We start from the raw sequence: 23,224 nt of genomic DNA on the forward strand, positions 1-23,224 counted from the left end.
CATAATTTTAAAACATTTTATTTTTTTCCATCACATTTTAGGTTATCCTAAAGTAAAAGCTGCAACCGATCTGAAGCGCTCAAACTCAAAAGTAGGTTAGCCCATGAGGCAGTCTCGCAGGCCCCCGCGAACAAACTTGCAGTAATCAACAGCATTAGTGTTCTCATTATTGCCGAGATTCATTCCACTCATCAGTGGAGCGTGTTTGGACAACACACGTTGATAACCAAACTGAGATGGTTGCTCGTCACGTGCCGTCCTGATTGCTTGGCGCAGGATCTCGTTGCAGATAAGGCGGATTGTCAATAAGCTACAAGCGGGCGGCGTACCCTCGTCCATGCGCTCGCCTCTAATTGCTTGTGTATTTTTAGTGGGCTGACGCTAGCTAATTAAAAGCGATAGAGAACAAGCTCTCCCGCCGCTTTTGCTCTCCTGGGTTTTCAATTACACATGGGTGGGTTTATAAGCACAAACAGAAAAATGGTAGGATGTAACAAAGTACAAATATTTCAATACTGTAATTAGATAGTTCAGGTATCTGGACGGCTACTGGCGGTTTTCTGGCATGTGGGAAATCCGTGCGAGGTTTCTTATCTGGGGAATGCGGTGACGGGAATTGGCTTGGCTTAGTTTTAGAATCGATCTCTTCCAGTCACTGTGGATCGATATTTCAAGTTTTCTGCATTTTTAAAGGTTAAGTTGTCTATGTATAAAAGTAATTCAGTAATAGCAATTCAGTCACAGTATTTAAACTTTTATTTTGAAAAAGCTTCATTTTAGCTTAGGTTTCATTAGCTTTAGTATTAGTTTTAGTTTATTGATCGACTTCCCTTCTATAAGGCCAAACAGTAATACCAACAACAAAGTTAGAAGTTCACTATTTTGTGTGCAGTTTTTCACATTGTGCTAAGATAATAAAATGTTGTATAGTTAATAAAAAAAAGTTAAGTCAGTACTTAAATTTTCACCACCAGGTGTGACTTCTTTTACCAACAGTGCAAAAACATTCTCGTTTATTTTTATATCAGCCATAGAGTATCATATAAAATATTGTACAATATGATCACAAAAATAAATCTTTCCACCATATTTTTGCAATAAATATTCTTTTCTAGCTTCCAAAGTTGTTAAAAGTGTCTTTGTTCTTTTTGTTGAAGGGCAGCACAAAACGTGCCCCTTGATTTGGCGCTGAAAGTTCTTTCAGTTTGGTCTTAGGAGACGTGCAGTGGTCAAGATTGTTGCTGGGCCATTGTCAGAAGGCGGACGCAGTACAGGTTGATCACCAGCAGAATCACCACCAAGCAGATCAGAACCTTTTGGACCCACATACACGTGTTGATGCTCTGCTCCAACCGGGAGTTGGAGGCCATCAATCGCATCAGCTGGCGGGAGAGAAAAATCAGTAAGGGATTTAGGAACACCTGAACACGACACTCCAGGAACAAGGGAAAGACAGAGTGGTTTGCTTGATTCGGAATTGTTCTACCCGTCATCCCATCGATTAATCGTGAAATGGGATAAACTTTCATTTATAGCATCCTCACGTTCTACTGGAACATCCGTGTCTATGTGTGTACGGCTTTAAAAGGCAAGGCCTGTTCTGGTGAGTGCCGTGGGTGTCAGCGAATGAGAATGCAGCAGGGCAGGAGAAGTGAGCGTGTGACGTTGAACATTTCACTTCTGGCCCAGTATCTCACAATTCCCCAGTGAAGCTCAGGGAAAAGGCGGGAAAAACTTTTTTTTTTTTTTTTTTTTTAACAGGCAATGTAAGAGACTTCAAACAGAAATTATTATTACTAAGCAGAGTTTTTTTAACATTACAGTAAAAGGTTTAGTAAAAAGTTTCCTGACCCTGGAAAAGATTGCAATTCACATTATTTCCTATTGGGAGAAACTGCAACCAAGGTTTTTCTTTCTGATTGTGTTTGACCTGAGAGGTTCCACTGCGTTATGAAATTATTACTGAGAAATTCTGCCAGAAGTTCAGGTGGCGACACACTCTGACCCAAAGACCACAAACTGTATAAACTGTTCGTAGAGCGTCGAGTTGGCAAGCATTTAGCATAGCAAAGCCTGGCAAAGCAGTAGACTAGATTCCAGTTTGCATTTTAACTGGATTCCAAGAAGCAAAAAGGCCAAATTGTGCCGAGGAACAAGACTACAGTCCTGTAGGTCAATTCTAAGTGAGTTTATCAAGGCTTCCACTATGTCCTGATATTGATTTTCAAAATCAATTAGGGAGATTTTATAAAAGTCATTTGGAGGGAGTCAGTCACACTGTCTCGCTTGTCCACATGCTAAGCTAAAAGCTAAATGCAAATGGGGAAATCGGGAAACTGGAACTTGCGGCTTCTTCCCATGAAAGCAGCATAAAAGCTTTCAATCAGCCAATACTTACTAAGCTGTTATCCGGTGCTACGGCCTTCCTTCTCAAAGTCCAAGTCTTTAGCTAAAAGTATGCATCGGATTGCTTTAGGTTGTACAAGTGTACCCATATATGTATAGAAGTGTAATTACCGCTGTGTTAATATCCTTGCTGCTTCCTAGATCGCACGTCTCCCTTGGAGGGTTTGCTGGTGGTTTGACGCTTTCCACAACATGACAGCGTAACCTGCAGAGGGGGAAAAAAAAAAAGAAAAACCTTGAATGAGACAAGCGGGGAAAATCAAAGAGCCAACAGTCGAACTACAAACAGCACCTGTGCTCCATGATTTTAGTCTTTTGTACTTCTTTCCAGAACTGCGCAAGTTCTTGAGATCCTACATTGTCCATCTCGGCTGCCATCACCAGGAAGCGATCCTGGGGGGACGCTTGAGATCCTGGCCACAAATAAAAGCAAACCGTTTAAAAGTGTGTGAAAGACTTAAAAGGCAGCTGATGTCTTTTCTGCCGCTGCGGGGCCGTCAATCAAAACACCACAAGGGTTTGTTGATGTCTGGCACCATGGGAGTTGTCCGCGCTTCAACACAAGTCATGTTCACGGAACATAAATGTCAGGCACTCTAAAGCGGCATGCGGCGAGATGGTTTGGAAGCATTTGGTAAGCTCCAGTAAACTTGGAATCGTACCTCCATGCAGAGACACCACTATATCGATTGAGCCGCCGGGTTCGCAGATGCTACTGCTAGGCTTCACCCTGTACTTCTCCGGTGCTGTGGTCCGAACCTGTCAACAAACATCCAGTAGGACGAAAACTGTTTCGTGATCGGTGAATGAAAGCATTCTCATACTATTATCACATTGTACTGTATAAAAAATAATAGCTAAAGAATGACATTTTCGCTATAACAAACTAAACATTGTGCTAACTCAACTTTAATTTATTTCAGCACGGATAATCTGCTTAGTGTGGCAAGTGCTCACCTTAAAGGCCAATGGATTTTTTGTGACATTGCTCAGGATAATGAGGCTTTTCTTCTCGGTTTCTCCACAACCAAAACTGAGCTCTTCTGCAGGGCTGCAAGATGAAAAGAAAAAAAACCTTGCATCATACAAATCAAGACTGGACTCATTCAATAGACAAAGTGTAGCCCATTTACCACTTTTATATTATGTGTCGTATTACCACCACCGTACTTTACTTGTAGTATCACAACAACACACACACACACACACACACACACGTGTATTCAGTCTCGCTAACCACAAAATTCCCAGAAAAAAGTCATATAAGTACAGTCAGCAAAATGTACTCCATTTAAACGGGACGTACTGTACTCATGTATGTTTTTGTACAGGAATATACTATAAGGAACGTCTAACAACGCTTCTCAGGTCACCCAATTGAGAATGCAACTCTAAAGTTGCACAAAAAGTCAGTGAGCGTGAAGGATTAACTTTTTATGGGCCGTTTCCCCCAACAGGGACTGGCAAAGATGTCACATCTGTAAAGCCTCTGAAGTAAAGCGCCACTGAGGCCGTTCAATTAAATTCAAGTGAAACATTTTTTGCACTAAAAATACATGTCTAGTCTTACAAAATTCAAAACCGCCATCATGGGTGGGATCATTTGCATGAGACCCAACTCGAGCTCTGTTCAAAATGTATCAAAGGATTAGCTTTTTGGAAAAGGATGACTGCTCTCCAAGTGAAAATGACACTTTGGACAACAGTGGCTGTTTCTGGGATGTGCAAAATGTGCAGCTGCAGTTTCAAGGGGGGGGGGTCACGTGTTGTTTATAGGGGTACGCTTTCATGACAATTAAGAAACTGAGGCGTGAGCCTCCTTCATTAAACTGAAGAACATTTTGTTTTTAACATCGTAATATTACCAGCGGACTGAAAGTTGAGAATGTTACCTGTTAACTCAGTTCCTGCCATTGACGGCTAAAGACGTCCAAGATTCTTTTTTTTTCCACTCGGCTGGTCATCAATGAGTTAAAGGGGAAAATCAACGAAAACAAATTCTTAGCAATAATATGCCTACTGAAAATGATATCACAGTTGCTCAGGACGCAGCTAATGACCAATCATGGCTCATCTGTTTTCTGAAGCTGAGTCATGATCGGTCGTTAGCTGAGCCCTGAGAAACTTTGATGTCAGTTTCAGTCGGAGAAGTGACAAAATGGTTACGGACTAAGATGGACAAAAACGGGGGGATTTTACTGATTCGCTCGTATTCCACTAACGGAATATTAATCCGAATGCTGTGTTTTGACGAGTAGGCCCGCATAGAACATATTCTTATAAACATTTTTGAGTTGACCTCCCCTTTAAGTCTTAGTTGCAAATCCAAGGAAGAATAACTTGACTGCCGTCGCGGAATGATAAATGTCTGACTTTACAGGTTTCACTGCACTGTATGTTCATTATTGCGGTGGCAGTATGCAGCGCTGTAGAACTGACTGACATTTTGCCCCTCTCAAATATCCAATTGTGTTGCGCAAGCTCATTCAAACAATGTGATCACAACAGCTCACTTTGCAGCCCTTGTTCAGTCAGCTACTGTAAACGCCCATACAGGAATTACACTATGAGCCCATGGAAACAGGAAAGCGCTCATTTGGGAAAATCTGTCACGAGACGCCCACACTGTCATTATCGTATAAACACACACAATGCTAAAAAACCCGTGGTGTAATCCGCTGGGAAAAGAAAAAAAAATGAACATATTCTATTGCTCTTGTCGAGGCAGCTTTGCTGATTCTAATGGAAGAGGAACTGCCGTGTATTTTCTTCTTTTTCCATGTCCGTGTGTGTTCTGAGTACTGAAAGTGAATTGCAAAGTTGAGTGACGCTTGGGCGAAAACAGGCGATCAAAGCAGCCCCGCCCTCCTCTCTCCGGGGAAGCTCCCGGCCTTGAATTAAAACCTAAACACAGCTCAGAAACGTCCTAGCATTTAAGGCGTGTTGCAATGTTTATGGTGGCGTGGTTGCTAGCCTTGAGCCGTCACTATCCTTGCATCAAAGCGGCTATGCACCGGGAAACTGGCCTTGACAGCTTGCTCATTTGAAATATGCACCATATAGTCAGCTTAAGTATTAGGACACCTGGCCAATTACACCGACAGGGAAGTAGTAAGTGAGGAATAAAGAGTAGGAAAGGAGGGTATGTGTGCTTTTTTTTTTTTTTTGGTCTATTCACCCGGAAGAGCACAGAGGGTGGGGGGGCACTGGTGGGTATTTCCACAAAAAAACTTTGCCAAGCATGCCTTTGTGGACCTTGCTTTGTGCACTGGAAACTGCAAAGCACCTTCCCCCAATTGTTCTTACAAAGTTGAGAGCATGTCATTTGTTGGTAAAATGAGCAGTGACAATTTAGGACTCCTTTTGTGTAGAATATGTACAAAAGGTGGAGTATTCATCTCAGAGATTAGCTCCGTTTATACCTCCATTAAAAAAAAATAAAATAAATCCAATTAGCTGGCCATGTCATAATTGTTTGCTGCTGGGTAAACAAGCTGCACATATACGTCGTCCTGCACTGCTTCGCTCAAATATTCAAACCAAGTAGCAATACGCATAAAACATTGCAAATTTGATTGAGTGTTGGGGCCTCAGAGTGGGAATCGACGACTGACCGCTCACGCTGATTTTTTTGTTAATAATTAACCGTGGCGACTCCCTTCGACACAGTCAATAATTGATTGGTTGCATCCGTAATTCCCATTTTCACTTGCTGATGTAGGGAAGACTTCAATAATGGCTCCGTGGCAATATGTTATTAAAAAAAACATTTCAGTCCATATGTGCAACCTTTCTATTTTGCACGGAGCTTCTCTTGAATGAATTATTGCAGCGTCTTGCTTTGAGTGGCAGGAAGTGTAGGAACTCACTTCCAAGAGGGGGGGAGGCGGGGGCGAGACAGCTATTTCGGTATAGAAAACACGTCTTGATGCTATATGCTGGGAAAGAGGCTTCCCAGAATGTTTTTCGTGCACTGTCAAGATGCGGCATGCGATTTTATTGAACCGTTTCCTCGACTTTTGCAACTAAGAATCGAGTGCCATCGATTAATGAAGAGATTAACGGAAGTACTTTTCCTCCAGTAAGTCACGTGGGAGTTTGTTTACTAAATTGGAGATGGCAACAAGCATCAATTAAGGTTAAGGAATGCCCCCCATTTACTTTTACCATTTGGCGATGAGCCGTGACATAAACTGGTCGGCGCCTGTGTGTCCACTCTCTTGCATTGTTGTGCTGAAATTGTGGCTGTCTGACAAGCATTTAGTAGTGTATCAAACGTTCAGATTGTGAGATACAGTGTCAGTGTGAAAGTTCAGTTGTGGCAATATTCCGCTGCATTGGGTTCAGTTAAACAGCAACAGATGGATGAACTTTTATGGCTCCCATGCAGCAGTAAATCCACATTAATAGCTTCTGTAACATCAGAATTTGCTTCCAATCCAAAATTGTGTTTGGGTCAGTGATTGCAGAAAAAACACTTATTGTTTTTAAGTGATGGCAGTGAGTACCTGATGTCCAACAGGGTGCCTTTAAACGTGGTCACGGGTTTCCTGGCTCCTTTGATGCGGCTCTCTCCTTTATCGTTGTCTTCCACGAAATTCACCTGCAAAGAAAATGGGACCCTCAATTAAAAGCGACACACAGAGAAGCGACGACCTTGTAGCATTGTTGAACCCACGTCCTCCTCATAAGGTGACCTATCAAGACAATGACGGTTAATAATTGCATCAGTGATCCTGTTTCTTGGAAAAGCCAGTTGAAGGCCCCTGATTCTTGCGCTCATTTAAGGGAAGCCGAGATCAACCAATAGCATGTCCATTGAAGAATGCAGAACTAAGATAAACCGCAGACTTGTGACTCGGAATGAGCAGCAAACGGCAAAAAGTGTATCACTCGCGCGCACTTTGACCTAAATCGTCCCACCGCAAGATCGTTTATTTTGGAGATTTTTGCAAAAAGTGGTGGAAAGAAAAAAAAACAGATGGGAGGTGGGGGGGTGTTTATTGCATTCACGTGGTTGGGATGTGCAAGCAAAGGTGAGCGGACCGCATGTGATGGGAAAGTGAGTGACTCACAGGGGAAGTGTGTGTGTGTGTGTGAGTGTGTGTGCGTGTCAACTTGACATTATTGACGCCGCAAGAATGAAGACGTAGACATAACCAGCTGCTAAGAAAAAAAAATCATCAATTTATTTGTCCTTCTCATCTTAAAGTGCAAACTTGACATTACAACAAGAATTAAAAAGACGATATACAATATAACACGTGCCGGTGTTAGTAAGTAAAAATTAAGCCTAAAAATCTCAATACGTTAGTATTAGGATGATCAAAGGCACCGTTGCTATTTGTAAAAAAACAAATACAGATCATCTAAAAAAAAAAAACACCATAATGATAATTAAAAAAACAAAACAATTACGGTACAAATGTAGAGGACGATTTCACACGTGCTTGAAATGGTTGAGGATTGTATGACAAAAAAAATCATGACGAATGAAATGCAGCTAATGTGACTACAGTACATTTTGATCGTGACAAGAGCTCATCATTGTGTTGGGGACGAGTTGTTTGTTTTTAGACTTTGCCTTCAAGGCGTGTGGGTTTAATTTAGTGCTCCTCACTTTTGGCTTGGTCTACTGTTTTAAAAACAGTAACTCATTTTAATACTTTTATGGGACAGGGAATAAAATATTATGCAATGCTTGATTGGAGTGATGGTTGGTGTTGACAAGACTGCCTTGTGACGATTGTGCAAACAATAACAGGCTAACAATCCTGTAACCTTCATCTATTCATGGAACTGTTGTCGGTTTGTTGAAATGTTGAATACGGCGAGTGATATGTAGAGGGGCCAAATAGAAATGTCGCATCCAAGACGGGAGACAAAAGGGGCTCAAAGTGATGGCGCTCACATGAGCGCACCTGTCTTGGCAGCCTGCAGAAATCTTCCACAGGGTGAACGCCGTGTGTGGGTGCAGTGATCCGACGCTGCATCACCACCTCCAGCCCTTGTTTCAAAAAAGAGAGAGAGGCAATTAGCGGCCAAGTCATCAGGTAGCATGCTGTCGGGATCCCACACAATCGTGTCTTGGAGAGGAAGAGATGGTGGGCGAGAGTTCCTTCGGACAGGTTGGCATGTGAGAGCCGAGGACAGCAACAGCGAGGTTTTTTTTTCTTCTTCTACTTGACACATATGCGCCAAAAGAGCATTGTGAAACTTCCTCTGTGTTATGAGGAATTATTTGAATGGGAAGATAAAAAGAAAATCGCCAGTTGCAAATTACACATTGTCTCGCAGGTATGCTGCGATGTCACACTATTTAGCAAGCTGATGTCTCGCTTCAATTTCATCAGGGTTTGACTGATCTGAACCACAAGGTGGAAATAAGAAATCAGTTCTTTGGTACAAGACTCTCGGGTCATCGTGGAAATGATTGCATTTTGAAGATTTAATCTGGTCTTGGTCAAGTTGACTTTGTTCCAGTCTTGATTCTGTCTCAACCAGTCAGAGTCTTGGTTTTGGCTTGTCTCATCTCATCAAAGTCTTTGTCCTGACTTTGTGGAAACGACTCAAAGCGTTGGTCGTAAATGTCAAAATGCCTCAAAGTTGTATTGTTGACTTGGTCTCCATTTCGCAAAGTCTTGGTTTGAACTCTCAAGCCTTCAAATCCGAGGTCTTGTCATTTCCAAGTGTTGGTATGGACTTGGTCTTTGGTCCTCAAAAGTCTTGGGTCTTAAACTTGCCTCAACATTTCTCAAAGTCTCTTAACTCTGTCTCAAGCCCTCAAAACCTTGGTCTTGACTTGGCCCTCATCTTTTTTTTAACTTTCAAGCATTCAAAACCTTGTTCTTGCCACCTCAAAGTATTGGTATTGCCTTGGTCTTTGGCCCTCAAAGTCTTGCCTCAACATCTCAGTCCAAACCCAAAACCTAAAAACTCAAAAAGTCCTCAAAACCCTGGTGTCGACTTGGGTCACCACGCCTCAGTCTTGGTCTCTTCTTTTGCCACCACTTTGGACAACGGGAATTTTCGATTGAAGTGAAATTCACTGCTTGGTTGAAACAAGGCTTTAGTCACTGCCGTCAATGCAACCTCCTCATACAGTTTGTAGGTTAAAGTCTTATGAAAGTTGTCTGATCATAACGCCCAAATATTTTTGGTGCAAGCTTGAATGCAAACTCTTTTTGCAGCAAAAAGAAAGCTTACTTTGAAATTAGGTTAATGACGCCAGATTTGCATCTCTTTGCTTATCTCAATCGGTTGCGCATGATCAAGGTGTTATTACGCAATGCTTTCTTACAATACGTTCTCTTGTTTATCAGGAATTTGAAGGTTGTGGGATTTGATGTTTCCAGTGGCTACTCTTTCAATTTCCCACAAATATTTGCGGCCAAGAGAACTACTTGGCGTGCTGGGAGTCTCATAGAAATGTGGGTCAGGCCCAAGTTGACGTGGCCCTCAACACTTGAGTCGCATTCAATAACCCCAGAGCAAATGGAACATCAAAAGGCTGTCTTGATAGTGATGAACTTTCTGCCGGGCATCGATTTTATGCAGGCTTATTTTGAACACAGCGAGCTGCGGGAGAAACCAAATAGATTTACAGAGTGGTGGTTGGACCATTATGTGTGGATAGAGTTTAATGTTAAAAGTGCGAGTGAGGTGGGAGTGAGTAGGCGGACAGACGGCATAGATGTATTCCTCAATGCCAGCAAGTTTAGCGGACATCCAGTTACGGGGGCGGCAATACTATACGACATCAGACTTTACTGGCCCATACGAGGATGGACGGCAGCTAGCGAGAGAAGCTTTGACATCGATGCAATCAAAGACGCTGAAAGTCACCTTCATGAGTGAGCGCTTACAAATCTGAATATTACAGTCAGATCCACAGAGAGAGTCTGATTACACGCCGTAATCCTGGACTCACCCTTGGAATATGTGAGAGAAGTTATTAATTGGGAGAAGAACCACATATGGGAAATGTAGTATTAGGTAGTGACAGCCTCTCTCAAACCAGATGCCTCAATTAGCCAATTAAATCACTTGATACCAAATACACCTCATTGATATATGGAGTCAGTCCACAGACACAATTGTCTACACAGCCAATTGACAGTTACCTGCGGAGCTCATATGAGCTGTTGCTAACCAAAGCAGCATCACCTACCAAGGATCATTAACAGTCTCTCAAAATAATTCAAGGGTGGAGAGTAACCTGCACAGTGTAAATTAATGGACATTGAGATGACATCATTGACAATCAATTGTTCAATAGATTAATTTCTTTGTGCTCGCAATGTACACAAATTATTATTTTTTAGTTAGCTTTTAACTCCATTTTCCCTTCATGGTAATACATTGGCAAAAATTCTAAATATGACAAAAGAAACGACCTGGCCCATCTGCAGTTGTGATAGCATAATATTAACTGGAAAGATGTGGTGGGGGGCTTGGGAGAGATACCTTTTTGGGCTTAGCAACAACCTCCGAGTTGAAGCTGGACTCAAGGCCATCTTTGCTGTCCACCTCGCTCTCGATCTCTTTGCTCTCAATTTCTTTGCTCTCAATCTCGTCCTCACTGACAATGGGTCCATTGTCGCTGATGGGCGTCTGGAAGTCATCGTCGGGGAGCGGAGGGTAACTGTACTTGAACGGGTCCTGGAATGGGGCCCAGAGTGCTTGTGTCAACACGTGAGGTCGTTTTCAAGACACATGGTCAATGGAGAATTTAAAGAATCAAGATAGGTAAGAAAATAACAATAAATAAAACCTGCTTTGAAAGATGGTACTGCTCAGTTTTTAATGACAACTTGCTCTGGTCAACAGATGATCGGGGACGTCAATTTTAATCCTGCAGCTATTCATGTAATCTGACTGGGGTAGTTTGAATAATAAATATTAAGAAATTGTATTTCTTTGCTTTAATTAAAATGAGGCTGATTAAAAAAGAAAACTAACATTTCAAACAAGACAATTTATTTTCATATCAAAACGTTTGGAAATATTTTGTATTGTGTCTCCAAGAGGGGGGTGGGGGGGATCGTGAACTACAACGTACCATTCCACCCATGTGCGGCGGTAGGTACTCCGGGTCGATGTACGACTGGAGTTCAGATCTGGATGCAAATTTAAGCTTGCTGATGGCCTCCGGACCCAACCACGTCTTCACGATCTTCCACGCGGCTAAATGACGGAGAGAGAGAGAGAGAGAGAGAGCGAGAGCGAGAGCGAGAGAGAGAGAGAGAGAGAGAGAGAGAGAGACAAGTGGGTTGCAGGATGAGAATTTCGGAGATCAGAACGTCACACGGACGCCATTGCTGGTGCTGACTCTCTCACCATTCATGATCCAAGGCATCTCCACAATAATCATCTTGGCTGAAATCACAAAAGAATTCATTTTTAGCTTAATCTAAAAAATAGTGATGAATGTAAAAATGTCTTTCCTCAAGGTTTTACTTACAGAGCAACTTGGGATAATATACTTTGAAGCAATTTACAACATACTTCACAAAGTCCATGTCCTGCAACAAAGTGATATTTTAATCAACAGTGTAGCTCTATTTGGCATCATAAACGCTCCTTTTGAATGGTTGGCGATGGTTTACATTACATATCTAATGAGAGCCAATAAAGAAGCCTTTATATATATTAAAAAAAGAAAACATTTTATACATCGAAAAAAAGAGTACATTTGTAAATATATATAAATTTTGGATAATATACAGCGCAAATCTACTGTTTAAAGAAATGTGGGTATACCGTTTTTGCAGATTTACTATTTCACGTTTTTCCTCCTCATCGGACGCTGCCAAGACCACCCGCACGTTATCGATTAATTACAAAAATAATTGGTGGAATAATAGACATGGTTGCGAGGCCTGTGATGGCTGTTCAGCGTAGCGTTTGACGTTGACTGCAATCATCACAGCAACAGATTTATCAATAGAAGCAAGCCCTGTGCCCTGACTGGGCTCCATAATTGGCAGGAGTCCTCATTGCTATGCAGTCGATGCGCTCCTCGGCCTTAACAAGATAGTACTGAACAGCGACGCTCCGGCTCCCGCTGAGGCTCTGCTTTGCCATCGGATTTTCTTAACTCCTCATTTCGTATGCACGCTATACATCTTATTCTGTTTCTCGTTCTGTGCATCTTTCTGGTTTAGCTCTGAAACTGGTTTGTTCGCTGGGGAAGCTGTGTGAGGGAGCTCACGTCTGTGACACGGCGCGTCCATGGATTAGAAAGCCCCCTTGAATTGACCAATGGGATTTAAAGGTTATTTTAATCTCCGAAGAGTAAAACCACTGAAGAGCGTCAGTCCCCGCGAGTACAAAGCAGGCAATAAGATGATGACTTTAAAGCATTTTACAGGCTTGAACCTGTTTCCCACAATCTGAATAAAGCCTCCACGACAAAGAAAACTTACTATATTGGCCAGGCCAGACTCTGACATGTCAAAAATGACTGTCAAGGGCATCCCAGGTTCTTTCTTGACATTTCGCTCCAGCCAGAAGGCCACGTATTTTTTCTTGTCAATGACTGCTTTTGCATCCTTTACATGCAGCTTCACCTTAAACCAGACTGAGGACGAATGAGCAGACGTGGACATTATTATCAGTGATTTGCATGAAATCAAAACATCTTTTTGTTATTCCAACAAAAGGGTGAAACGGCTCAAGTGTCAAGACATACAAAGCTTGTTGCCCTCTTTGTCGTATCCATGGAGGAACACCGCTCCGGTCTCAAACATCCACCTGGGAATGGAGCTCTCCGAGAGATCTGAGAGGAGGGGGAACAAGCCTTTTAGACGATTACCCAACAAATGTGGATCGTGTAAGGAAAGCTCAACACATTGCCTCAACTGCTTGAATCCACAGTTTTTTTTTCATTGTTTTTTTTAAGGATTGGGTGACCTCAAGCTGTAGAGGGAAAATAACTAAAACTAGTCTGACAAGTTGCCTTCATTGTGATCACAAAGAATTGAGTGTGTGATTTTAAGGGTCAATAACACTTTTTTGAATGCTGAAACGAGGAATGATTTCCAACCTCCGTGACACTGATCTCTAATCACATTAATCTAACACAACTGTCTGACAAATCTCATTTGCCGGATTAAAGACTTCCCCAGAGCAATGACAACCCTCAGGATATTTATACAGCAAGTTTTGTTGTTGAAGGCTGCCCATTCATGACGTTTGCACAATGGAACGCTTGTGCGGATGGGCTCATGTCTGAGAAGCAACGAAAAAGGCATTGACAACCACTGACAGAGGTGACATCAACAGTTCAATTGACAAGCCGAGTTGAACCCTCACCGTTTACGCCATACTCTTTCCTCCATTGGAAACAGTCGTCAATCATTTTCAAGGCGTCGTCCACCACATACAGTCGCCACATCAGGTAACCCTCCACCATGGAGTTGTCCTTCTGCAGCCTGTCCACATCTCTTAGGTCGTATTTGTCTGATGAATCTGACATTTAAATTGACATGTGTAACTACAAAAGCTTTGTTAATGATCTGGCAAATAACGCACAATTAAGAACAAAGTGCTTCATAAAATATGTAGCGTACATGAGTGTCGTGAACTCCCAGTGTAACGGAAGGAGATCTGAAGATTATGTACATAGTGCACAACAAATACAGTGTTGCTCATCTATATGTGCCAGCGGCGTTTAGTGAAAGGCAAAACAATAAATTGGTCTTCCACTGGATGGAAGAAGGCACATAATTCTGTTTTTTATCTTAATAAAGGTTGGGAAACACTATAGTTAGTGTAAAGGAAAGTGGCATCTTCCAAATCAAAGAGGCCATTTGCTTTAATACAAAGTACCACATACCAGATCAAGCGTATGAATTTACGGTTCATGTTCTGGTCCTTCAACGTTTTGTGTTTAGAATTAGATTAAATGCGTTGTGGCTAGTAAAAGTGCATATGAAGTAAAGAAAATGCGCGTGGCCACATTTAGCTGGTTACCAGAAGCTTATCTGGACCCTTCGTTGAGTCATGATGCTATCACCATTGCGTTTGTCATGGTTACATCGCAGACACTTCAGTATGGATATTTCACATGTAATAGCTGGATTGTGCATGCAAACAAGCGTGACATCGTGTGATCGATGCGAGGCACATGGCAACTTACCTTTGAGGAATTCATTCTTGAATCTCTCTCTCGTTTGTTCAATTTTCTCTTCGATGCCCTGCCACATGAGAGTTTATGGAAGTTTAGACGCGCTCAAGAAGCAAATCAACATTGGAAAGTTTGTTCCATCTTCGCATTTTAAAGTAGGAATACCTGCTCCCCTTGGAGTTGTTCAAGTTCAGCCATGATCAACTGACACCGCCGCGTTTCCTTCCCTCTGAGAGTTCCTCGTTAGCTCGATCGCTCGCTGCTCTTTAGGTGAATCACAGTAAAGTGGGAAACTGACGCCGCGACGAAGCCATTTTGCCTCAGCTCGTTGGCCACTCCTCTTCACTTTGTTATTGCTTTGTAACGGAGGAAAGGAAGGAAGGAGTGTGTCGTTGTGTTCGCGATAAAATATATCTTTAAAAAGAAAGTCGTGGAATCAGTCGCTTACGTGGCCCGTGCGTTTTCGCCAGGTCACGTCACGGAGGCTAAACCAGTTAGCTTAAGCCAGTAAACGCTCCGCTGTTGACAAAACGCAAGTCCCACAATGCAATTCGCTTGACGTGACTTGCCACTTCCGGGTTGGCGCGCGCTTTCGAGTGACATAAACCAGACAAAAAGTCACTTAAACGCCTTTAAGCATGATCATGCGAATTACACGATAAGCATAGTGTGGATTGCATCATAAATGCATCTGTTTGTTGTTTAAAGGCATCATGCAGAGCGTCACTTCGAATCAACTCTCGTTCTGTGGTAAGATAATCGCGTTTCATCACGTCTTAAGTGACAATCGTGTGACAAGCGAGTTGACGTTCAGTCGCCTTTCTTTCCAACCGGAGCAAGTGTTGTTCCTGCAGGCATCACAAGGTGCGGCTGTCATTAACCACAAAAGCGCAATACGCGTGGACGCCTTCATAAAGTCCAATAGCGTCTCGTGTGCTCACATGAGGACCACCACGCCTTGTGTCCTTGTGGCAAAAAAGAACAAGAAGGCAGACTTTTTTCTGTATAAACTTTTCACTCTGAATGGCGCTGACCAACTGGAGCCCTGCGTTGAATTCTCACTCCCTTATAAGCTGAGTGGGGACGTTTTCATCCTCCAGGGCCCCACCGTCTTGTGGACACACGCGGATGCTGTGTTTCATGCATCAAGTGATTCAGGAGGGGTCAAACGGGTGCCCCTCCAACTGTCCCCCTGTCTTATCGGTGAGCTCCCCCTCCACAAGAGACAAGCATTCGTACTGGGACAACAACAGTGCTCCCCTCAGCAGACGGTGGCCTATTTGCCTGGAACTGATCACACCTTTGACGGCGCTGTGATTTTACCTCCCCCTTATATTTGCATCACCAAGCGCATCGCTGTGCTGTCAGCCCACCAAGCAGGCGACGTGCTGCGGTGCTCTGTGGTTGCAGCCACTGCCAATCAGCAACTGGTTTATTTGGAGGACGGCGTGGTGGAAGACACATGCTCACTCCCGTTTGAAAGACCCGAAGGTATACAGGTGGTCGACACTGGAAGAAATGGAATCATCATTGTTGTATCTTTCAACGAGGGCCATGTGTGTGCTGTATGGAAGGATACATTCCAAGTACGTATGAGCAGCGTGTGATGTCTTCAAGATATCTGGTGCCTCTATTTTTCTATATCACTTATCTTAATTAGGGTGGCCAGTGAGCTGGAGCCTATCCCAATTGACCTTGGGGACCAGACTTGGAGCCCAGGCAAGAGGTTGGGTACACCTCAGACTGGTTGCCTATCAATCAGAGAAAACTTAGTTGTGAGGAAGCCATATTACATTAATTGAAGATGAGGCTCCAGTTCACCCACAACCCTAATGTGGAGGACAAGCGCTTTAGAAAAGGGATTGATGGCTGATCACATTGCCCATATTGTACTGAACACCAACACTGTGTGAATTGTCTTTTGCAGATTGCCGCCCAATGGTCAAATGTGAACGCTATACACGTGGATGACTATCTTGGATGCGGTACGGAGCAGTTATTGTTGGTTTTTAAGGATGATTGTGTATCGGGGCAGCTGCTGGAACATTTCATCATCACTGACCTGTGTGGGATCTCCTTTTCTGTAAGGAAAACTTAACTCAATCAACGCTACTTGATTACTAAAATGTCCTTAAATGAGATGCGTTCATTTTTTCCCCCACACAATTTATAATAGTTCCCAGTAGGGCTGAACCATTTTAGGAAAAGATCTATGGTAATTTGTTTTTCAAATTTTTGTCATAGACTTGAACTACTTCAAATGGAGACCGATGCAGGGTGATGCATCTTAAAAATGATTAGCATGGGATACACAGTAACGGTAAATATCGCTAACCAGTGTCTCACAATGCCACCCGCAATCTAAACTTAAATTTGAAAATGAAAATGGAAGTATTTTTAAATGAGTTCTTTAAATGTCAAAGGTCAATATTTCCTGTTGATAGCCTTTGAAATTATCTGACTGGATTATTGTTTATTCTTCTTTCCGCTTCTTTTCATTCAAATTTAGTATTTAGTTTGAGAACAGGGGAACAAATAGGGATCCATAATCCTGTATTACTTTTTTAGTACCGCTCCAATTATTTGACTTTGAAGGCTGTTAGCGGACCACCTTCTGGAAGGCTCACAGGATGAAAGCCAGGGATAATAAATGAGGACCACAGAATCAAAATCACATAGAATGTTTGAAAAAAACCCTGAAAAAAATGTTACGTAATCCACTATCTCAATAATGGCAAAATGTTGCGATTTTAGCGTGGCGAGCACAGTGGCGCAACAGCCAAGAATCCCGCCCCACCAGAGAACCAACTCCTGACAATTCAAGCTTTGGAGTCCAGACTGCAGGTGACATAAAAACAGTGCTCAAGTTGCATCACGACATCCCCTTTTTCTAATCCTGACCCGTGTCTTTTGACTTCCTCTGCCATGTGACTGTCATATGTCTCTCAAGAGTGGACTGAGTGCACTGCAAGCGCTTCAAGGAGAAGTGAGAGTGAAGGACCGAGTTGTGCAGCAGGCGGTGCGGGCGCTCACTGATGTGGTCCACAAGCGAGAGCCAAATCTCACACGGCCCGAGCAGGTACAAAGCTGGCATGCATACGAAGATCAACCTCACTATCAAATATTTTTCAGAGTTCTATCTATTGTTAAAATTTCATTTTGCATTAAAATGATTTGCATGTATTTTTTCTGATTACTGGTAAACAAAATCAGAAACAACAATTAAGAGATATCACTTAAGGAGTGTTTTGTGTCATAAGTGATTTTGTTTTTTGCAATTTTGTTTCTCATTGCAAAACTGCAGCAAATGTTGATTCTTGCTCAGATGTAAGGGCCGCCACTTGTGTACCCAAATTGTCTTTTGTCGACATCCAAACTCTATTGGTGTCAGGGCTGTCGCACACTTGTCGTTAGTCATTGCCGTTTTTCTTTCCAGGAAGGCCTCGTCGCTCTTTGGGAGAGTGATGACGAGTCAAAGGACGAGGCCGTCGATGACAAGACCCAAGTCATGCCAGCGGTGCCCTGCAGACCTCACGTTGACAAGCTGTGGCATCGCGTCGTCGACGGGCGAATGGTCGTGGGAGTGATACTTGCAGCCGACAGCTCAGTGTAATTTTTTTTTTCATTGTCACTGTCAGAGAGATTGCTTTCATGTGTTGTATTATATTGATAAATTCTATTATTTTGGTTACCTTAACTAAATTTTTAGCAATATATTTTTTTCATCCAGGGCCAGGTAGCTTTGGATGTTTCCCTTAATACACACAACACTTTTTAAAAATTATTTTCTATTTTTGGGGAATACTGCTATCTTTATCAGTTAGCAATATTAACTCATTCACTACCAGCCGAGTTAAAAAAAAAAAAAATTGGATCTTTGACGTCTTTAGCCGTCAATGGTAGTAAATGAGTTAATCCTGAACTGGAAATTTGATAAGGAGGCTAATACTTTTTCACGGCACTGCACAGTGGCATCTAGTCGAATGCCCCAGTTTTATAAAATTTTCTAAAAATATCCTTCAAAATGTGGTTACTCTCTTGAGCTCAGTGATTACCTAAAGCGATGGTTCTCAATCTTTTCCGAACGCTAATTAATGGGATATGGTTGCAAATTAGTCCAACACAATATGAGCACTACAAGTACTGTACATGTTATAATATAATTAATGTAAAATGTATTAAGATGAGGCGGATTTGCAGGTTCAGTAGATTGTAAAGTCATAATTCTAGCTGAAGTAATAAAATAAACACCTCTGGTAAGAAACAGGATGTAGTAGATAAAGTATAATTTGTACTTGTTGATCGCCTGCAGGCTTATGAGGAATTTGAGCCGAATGCAGGTGGTTGCCATGGCAACACCCCCCCATCCTGAATAACCTGACATTCCTCTTTTGTGGGAGCAATCTGATATCGGCCACCACCTGTTCCAGCGCATGTAGAGAAAAACTATTGCCTCAGGAGCCATTGCCGTTTCTGATGTATTCTCACCATCTGGAATGTTGTTGTTAATCACCAACTTTGTATTTCTACACACACATCTGCGCTACTGTCCGCATGATGTCAGCGGTCCTTAGTGTTGTGCTATTTTTGTTCCAGACCAGCGGTCGGTACGAGCTTATCCATTTTGACAGAGGCGGGCCACGGCTCCACGCCCGCAGTCATCCAAACCCAATGCCAAGCGTCGTGGCTCCCCGTGCTCGGTCCCTCACCCTTCTCCCCCTCCTCCTCCTCCTCGGCCGCCACCTTCCCTGAGCCGGCAGCCAAAAGAAGCAAGCGGCACCACGCGGGCGGCCCCAATGATCTCAACACGGCCAGACTCGCCGTGACTGCCGTGACCAGGCTGGCACCTCTGTTGAACTCTGGCTGTGTCAAGTGCAATGTCATGCTCCATTACGCCTCGAGACGAGACGCTTCAGTCCTCGCCGGCGTGCCGGCCTTGTCCGACCTGCATTGTGGTCAAGTCACTGTCGACATCCACGCTGACACAAGTATACAACTGTTGAACAACCCTGACCTTAAAACAGGTAAATTGCACAGTGGTTTGAGTTCTAGGCCAGCAACACTGAAAAGGAAACTAAATTTCATATTTATTTAGAGAGTTTCCTGAAAGACAGTCCAAGGCCGGCTTTTTCTCACTCTGGGAAGGGCTGCCATATTTTCATGATGTAGTATTATTCCATATTTTTTCAAACCACTTGGAGTAAGATGATTGAAGATAAAGTGGTGACTTCGGTGTGTACTTCTTCGGAATACATTAAACCTTTTGCTGATTATGGTTATTGGAAAATGATGACTTCTTGGGAAATGACAATTGCTTGATTTATCATAACTTCATTCTTAATTTATTTTCATAAAATTAGTTCTAAAATTTATAATTTGAATTTGTTCTCTCAAAGTATAGTTAATATTACTTTTATTTGTTTTGTTATGACTTTCCTTGTGAATTAAATACTTTTTTTCTTTATTTTTATTATTGCATTACAGCGTGGCCCCTTACGCTCTGCTGTAAATTCCATGTTAACACTTAACTTTTTTTTTTTTCCCACCCCAGATGAGGCTCAGGAGGACTTGCTGTGTCTGTTGGCGGTGCTCGACAACTGGGTCTTCCGCATAGACTCTCCCGATCATAGCTTGGGCGACATTGACGGCTGGCTGCAGAGGCGCGTGGGCTGTAAGAGGGTACAAGTGAGCCCTCAGCACCGACTGTTTGCTTCTCAAGGACTCTCTTCTGTTTCACTGCTGTGCTGGCGTCGCATCAGTCCTTTCCTGGGGGAACTGGCGGTCCACTCGAGGTGAGAACGATGCATTTGTAGTGCCAAAAGCAGAGCACTCTGGTTGACGAGGACTTTGAAGAAAATCTTGGAAAAGTGCAACTTTGGAACTTTTGTGTGTTTTACCTGTTTGATTGGTTTGTAAAACAAACAGTGAAAAAAATTGCGACTTTTGAATGTAGGTGATGGGGAAAGGGATGTATCTAGTTCTCAATCCATCTTTTTGCCTCATATATCCAGCCATCTATCTAGCCTTCATCTATCCATCCACCCAATATCTATTTACCCCTTCCTCCATCTACCCACTCAGTCGTTAAACTCAGGATTCAGTATGAAACTTTTTTTTTTGCCACATATAGCGGCAATCCGTGAGTAATAGACACACCTTAGAAAGGTTTATATCTGTCTATAGATAACAAGAGATGATGGCAAAGCACTACTTTTCTAATAAAAAGGAGTATGGCCCGTGAAGATGAAGCTTCTCACATGGTTACCAGGCACCTTGACTTAGAAGAGACCCGCCTTTCGAAATAGCTGGCTGTTGGGAGCAAAAATTTCGATATGATTACTAAATGGTTGCAGTAAACTCAACTTTTTTTCCCCCCAACAAACAGAGGTTTCACCTATTCAATAAATCATCAGAAAAGAGGCTACAGCCTGTTTATTGCTACTACTAGTTGAAGTTTGCTGCAAAACTAAACATATAAACATAAAGCCAAGAGAATTCACTGTGTTTAAAACTACCACATAGTATTTCCCTCCATAATTCAAAACCGTGCAAAAAGGCCATGGTTTCAGGAATATAAAATTGGGAAACACTATCGTCAATTTTTCAGGTGGGCCTTATAATTGTTTTTAAATTTAGTTTTCAAAGTCTGCTGGGTCACATAAAATCCATTCATATGAGTTGAACATTAACTCATTCAATCCATAAAACACATATACGTTTTAAAAAACAAAGTCCCCTCCTCCCAAAGACGTATTTATACGTCTTTGCCTTTTTTTTGCGTCATTGCTCTGTTTTTATCGCATTACAACAAAATATTCTATTCGCCTCGCAAAATCAGTAAAAATCCAGAAAAACGCTGGAATTGAGGGGTTTCTTCTAGTGAAAATGTCTGGGATTAAATAAGGTAATGGTTTCTAATTGGCTTTGTTGCTCTTTGGCAGCCACTTGCAGATGCTCCGGCATCTGGACGTCCTGCTAGGTTACCTCCCAGCATCCTGCTCCATCCATCCGATCCATGGCTTCAGAGAAGAGAGGTCTTCTGAGATACTGGCTTTGGCTCTGGAGAAGGAAGTGGCGTCACTACGGGAGTTTGTGTCACCGCTGCTGCGTGAGGAGCAGGAAGGCGAGGAGAAGGCAACGGGGTCCAAAGAGATCCCCGAGCCAGGCACGCCGGAGGGCCTCCAGAGGTGTCGACTCGCCTGGCAACGGGACGTCGAGAGGAGTAGACGCAATTTAAACCCACGGGTGGATGTGAGTAGGTACCGTATGGTTATTCAAAAGCTGATTGACGCTCAGCTTGATGGGGATTTAGCAGCTCTCATGGAGACTCGGATAAAATAATGCTATTACTCCTTGGAAAAAAAAAATCTCATCGGGCCTCTAAGAGCAAACTGATGTGTGGGAAACTGACTTGGTTACATTCTATTGTGGCATCCTGTCTCCGCTCGAGCATATTTCCACTTGATCACCTCGGAGGTGCCATCGCTTCAATCTGCTGCGCTGTGCTCGTCTTAATCCTCCAGACTTTGTGTCCTCACACTATTTGTGGATGCTCTCTAGTTTCACCCCGAAGTGCGAAATGACGAGGGAGGTAGGTGGCATCGCATAAGGGAAAGCTTTTACTGGTTCTTACACCTCACGCTTCACTTGTTTTCTTCCTGAGACATGATGCAGTTTCTCATAAAATGCGGCTGTGAAAATGCCACAATTGCACAAGATGTCTTCCAGATTGACCTGAGCAGAAGTGCGTTGTAAACTGACCAGACGGCACTGATATAAATACCGGTGTATATCTGTATTTTCTTTACGCAAGCGTCATGTCACAGTTTTTTTTCCACATGGCTTAAAATCTTGGAACCTGCGAAAAAAAATTATATCAAATACAAGAGCTATGACAGTAAAATATTTTGCCACCCTCATAAAGAATAATTGGAATTTGCATTATAGTGGGAAATCGAGTCGTGCTTTTGATTATAAGCAACGTTTGTTCTTCACAATAATAGCTTGTTAATGTTATGAGTGTGAAAAAAAAAAAGTTCAATGTATTTTTTTCGTGATAAATTCCCAATGTTTGCATATTCTTTCACACTTCAAACCACATCGAAGAAAAAAACCTCAATATTCAACTGGTTGTAATCAATTTTAATTTACTGCAATTTTCATGTTGAGCCATAATAATGTTCATCTTAAATAATGTACCAGCACTCTCAATCTTTCCTTGGCCTTCCTGTTGCCATGGCAACCCTCATTTCTCGCCTCTCAGCGCTCACAAAGCCTCCCGTACACCAAAGTTGTTTCAATCCCGAACGCAATTAGAAACTGCAACAATTTTTTCTTTCATGCGCTGTCGTGCGGCGTAATGACTCCCTTCCTTTTACATAATTCAAAAAATATTAACGGGCTGTTACGTAAGGTTGGGATTGATGGGAATTCTACATGAGGATTAGTGTTATTGATTAGTGTAAAATTCCCGTGATTTGGGTTGGATGACTCACGCAGACAGGCCTATTTAACTCCTAAACGAGCTCATATCTGCTCAGAATGCATGAATGCAAATGCTAGTGTATTTCTTGGAAATTAATCGGCCTCTAAAGAGCTGCACTCACCTGTCTCATGTGTTGTATGCTGTATAATCATGGCTTTTGGCCAAGCACACAACATATTTATGAGCCTTTTATATCAAATGGG

The 23,224-nt window shown here is 42.5% G+C and overlaps 2 protein-coding genes across 4 annotated transcripts; one reads left to right on the forward strand and one right to left on the reverse strand.

Annotated features, from left to right (window-relative positions):
• Positions 1 to 991: 991 nt before the first annotated feature.
• Positions 992 to 15,102, reverse strand: mospd2 (motile sperm domain containing 2). Of its 2 annotated transcripts, XM_088314699.1 has the most exons (16): positions 14,985 to 15,076; positions 14,702 to 14,892; positions 14,549 to 14,606; positions 13,723 to 13,878; positions 13,100 to 13,186; positions 12,834 to 12,988; positions 11,870 to 11,930; positions 11,746 to 11,784; positions 11,468 to 11,592; positions 10,873 to 11,067; positions 6,915 to 7,009; positions 3,364 to 3,457; positions 3,069 to 3,165; positions 2,699 to 2,819; positions 2,518 to 2,611; positions 992 to 1,382 (listed from the first exon to the last, which is right to left on the reverse strand). In XM_088314699.1, exons 2-16 carry the CDS (start codon positions 14,732 to 14,734, stop codon positions 1,230 to 1,232), a joined length of 1,563 nt encoding a protein of 520 aa, XP_088170825.1. In that variant the 5' UTR covers positions 14,735 to 14,892; positions 14,985 to 15,076; the 3' UTR covers positions 992 to 1,229. The 2 variants fall into 2 exon arrangements, with proteins under 2 accessions (XP_088170825.1, XP_088170824.1); XM_088314698.1 differs by having other exon boundaries at positions 14,702 to 15,102.
• On the forward strand, positions 15,050 to 22,734 carry fancb (FA complementation group B). Of its 2 annotated transcripts, XM_088314696.1 has the most exons (9): positions 15,050 to 15,286; positions 15,377 to 16,122; positions 16,464 to 16,619; positions 17,291 to 17,380; positions 17,487 to 17,615; positions 17,973 to 18,145; positions 19,133 to 19,560; positions 20,088 to 20,328; positions 21,478 to 22,734. In XM_088314696.1, exons 1-9 carry the CDS (start codon positions 15,250 to 15,252, stop codon positions 21,875 to 21,877), a joined length of 2,400 nt encoding a protein of 799 aa, XP_088170822.1. In that variant the 5' UTR covers positions 15,050 to 15,249; the 3' UTR covers positions 21,878 to 22,734. The 2 variants fall into 2 exon arrangements, with proteins under 2 accessions (XP_088170822.1, XP_088170821.1); XM_088314695.1 differs by having other exon boundaries at positions 15,051 to 16,122.
• The last annotated feature ends 490 nt before the right edge of the window (positions 22,735 to 23,224 follow it).

This window comes from Idiotropiscis lumnitzeri, chromosome 14 (assembly GCF_059441095.1).
Source record: "Idiotropiscis lumnitzeri isolate Australia: NSW breed Sydney's pygmy pipehorse chromosome 14, RoL_Ilum_1.0, whole genome shotgun sequence".
Lineage (NCBI taxonomy): Eukaryota > Metazoa > Chordata > Actinopteri > Syngnathiformes > Syngnathidae > Idiotropiscis > Idiotropiscis lumnitzeri.

Excerpts from the sequence above, each read along its gene's own strand:
- mospd2 (XM_088314698.1), bottom strand. The coding sequence starts at position 14,734 with ATGGCTGAACTTGAACAACTCCAAGGGGAGCAG. Across the intron at positions 12,989-13,099 it reads CAAAGAGGGCAACAAGCTTT|TCTGGTTTAAGGTGAAGCTG; the intron begins GTATGTCTTGAC and ends ATTCGTCCTCAG. Across the intron at positions 2,612-2,698 it reads ACTAAAATCATGGAGCACAG|GTTACGCTGTCATGTTGTGG; the intron begins GTGCTGTTTGTA and ends CCCCCTCTGCAG.
- fancb (XM_088314695.1), top strand. The coding sequence starts at position 15,250 with ATGCAGAGCGTCACTTCGAATCAACTCTCGTTCTGTGGTAAGATAATC. Across the intron at positions 17,616-17,972 it reads ATCTCACACGGCCCGAGCAG|GAAGGCCTCGTCGCTCTTTG; the intron begins GTACAAAGCTGG and ends TTTTCTTTCCAG. Across the intron at positions 18,146-19,132 it reads CTTGCAGCCGACAGCTCAGT|ACCAGCGGTCGGTACGAGCT; the intron begins GTAATTTTTTTT and ends TTTTTGTTCCAG.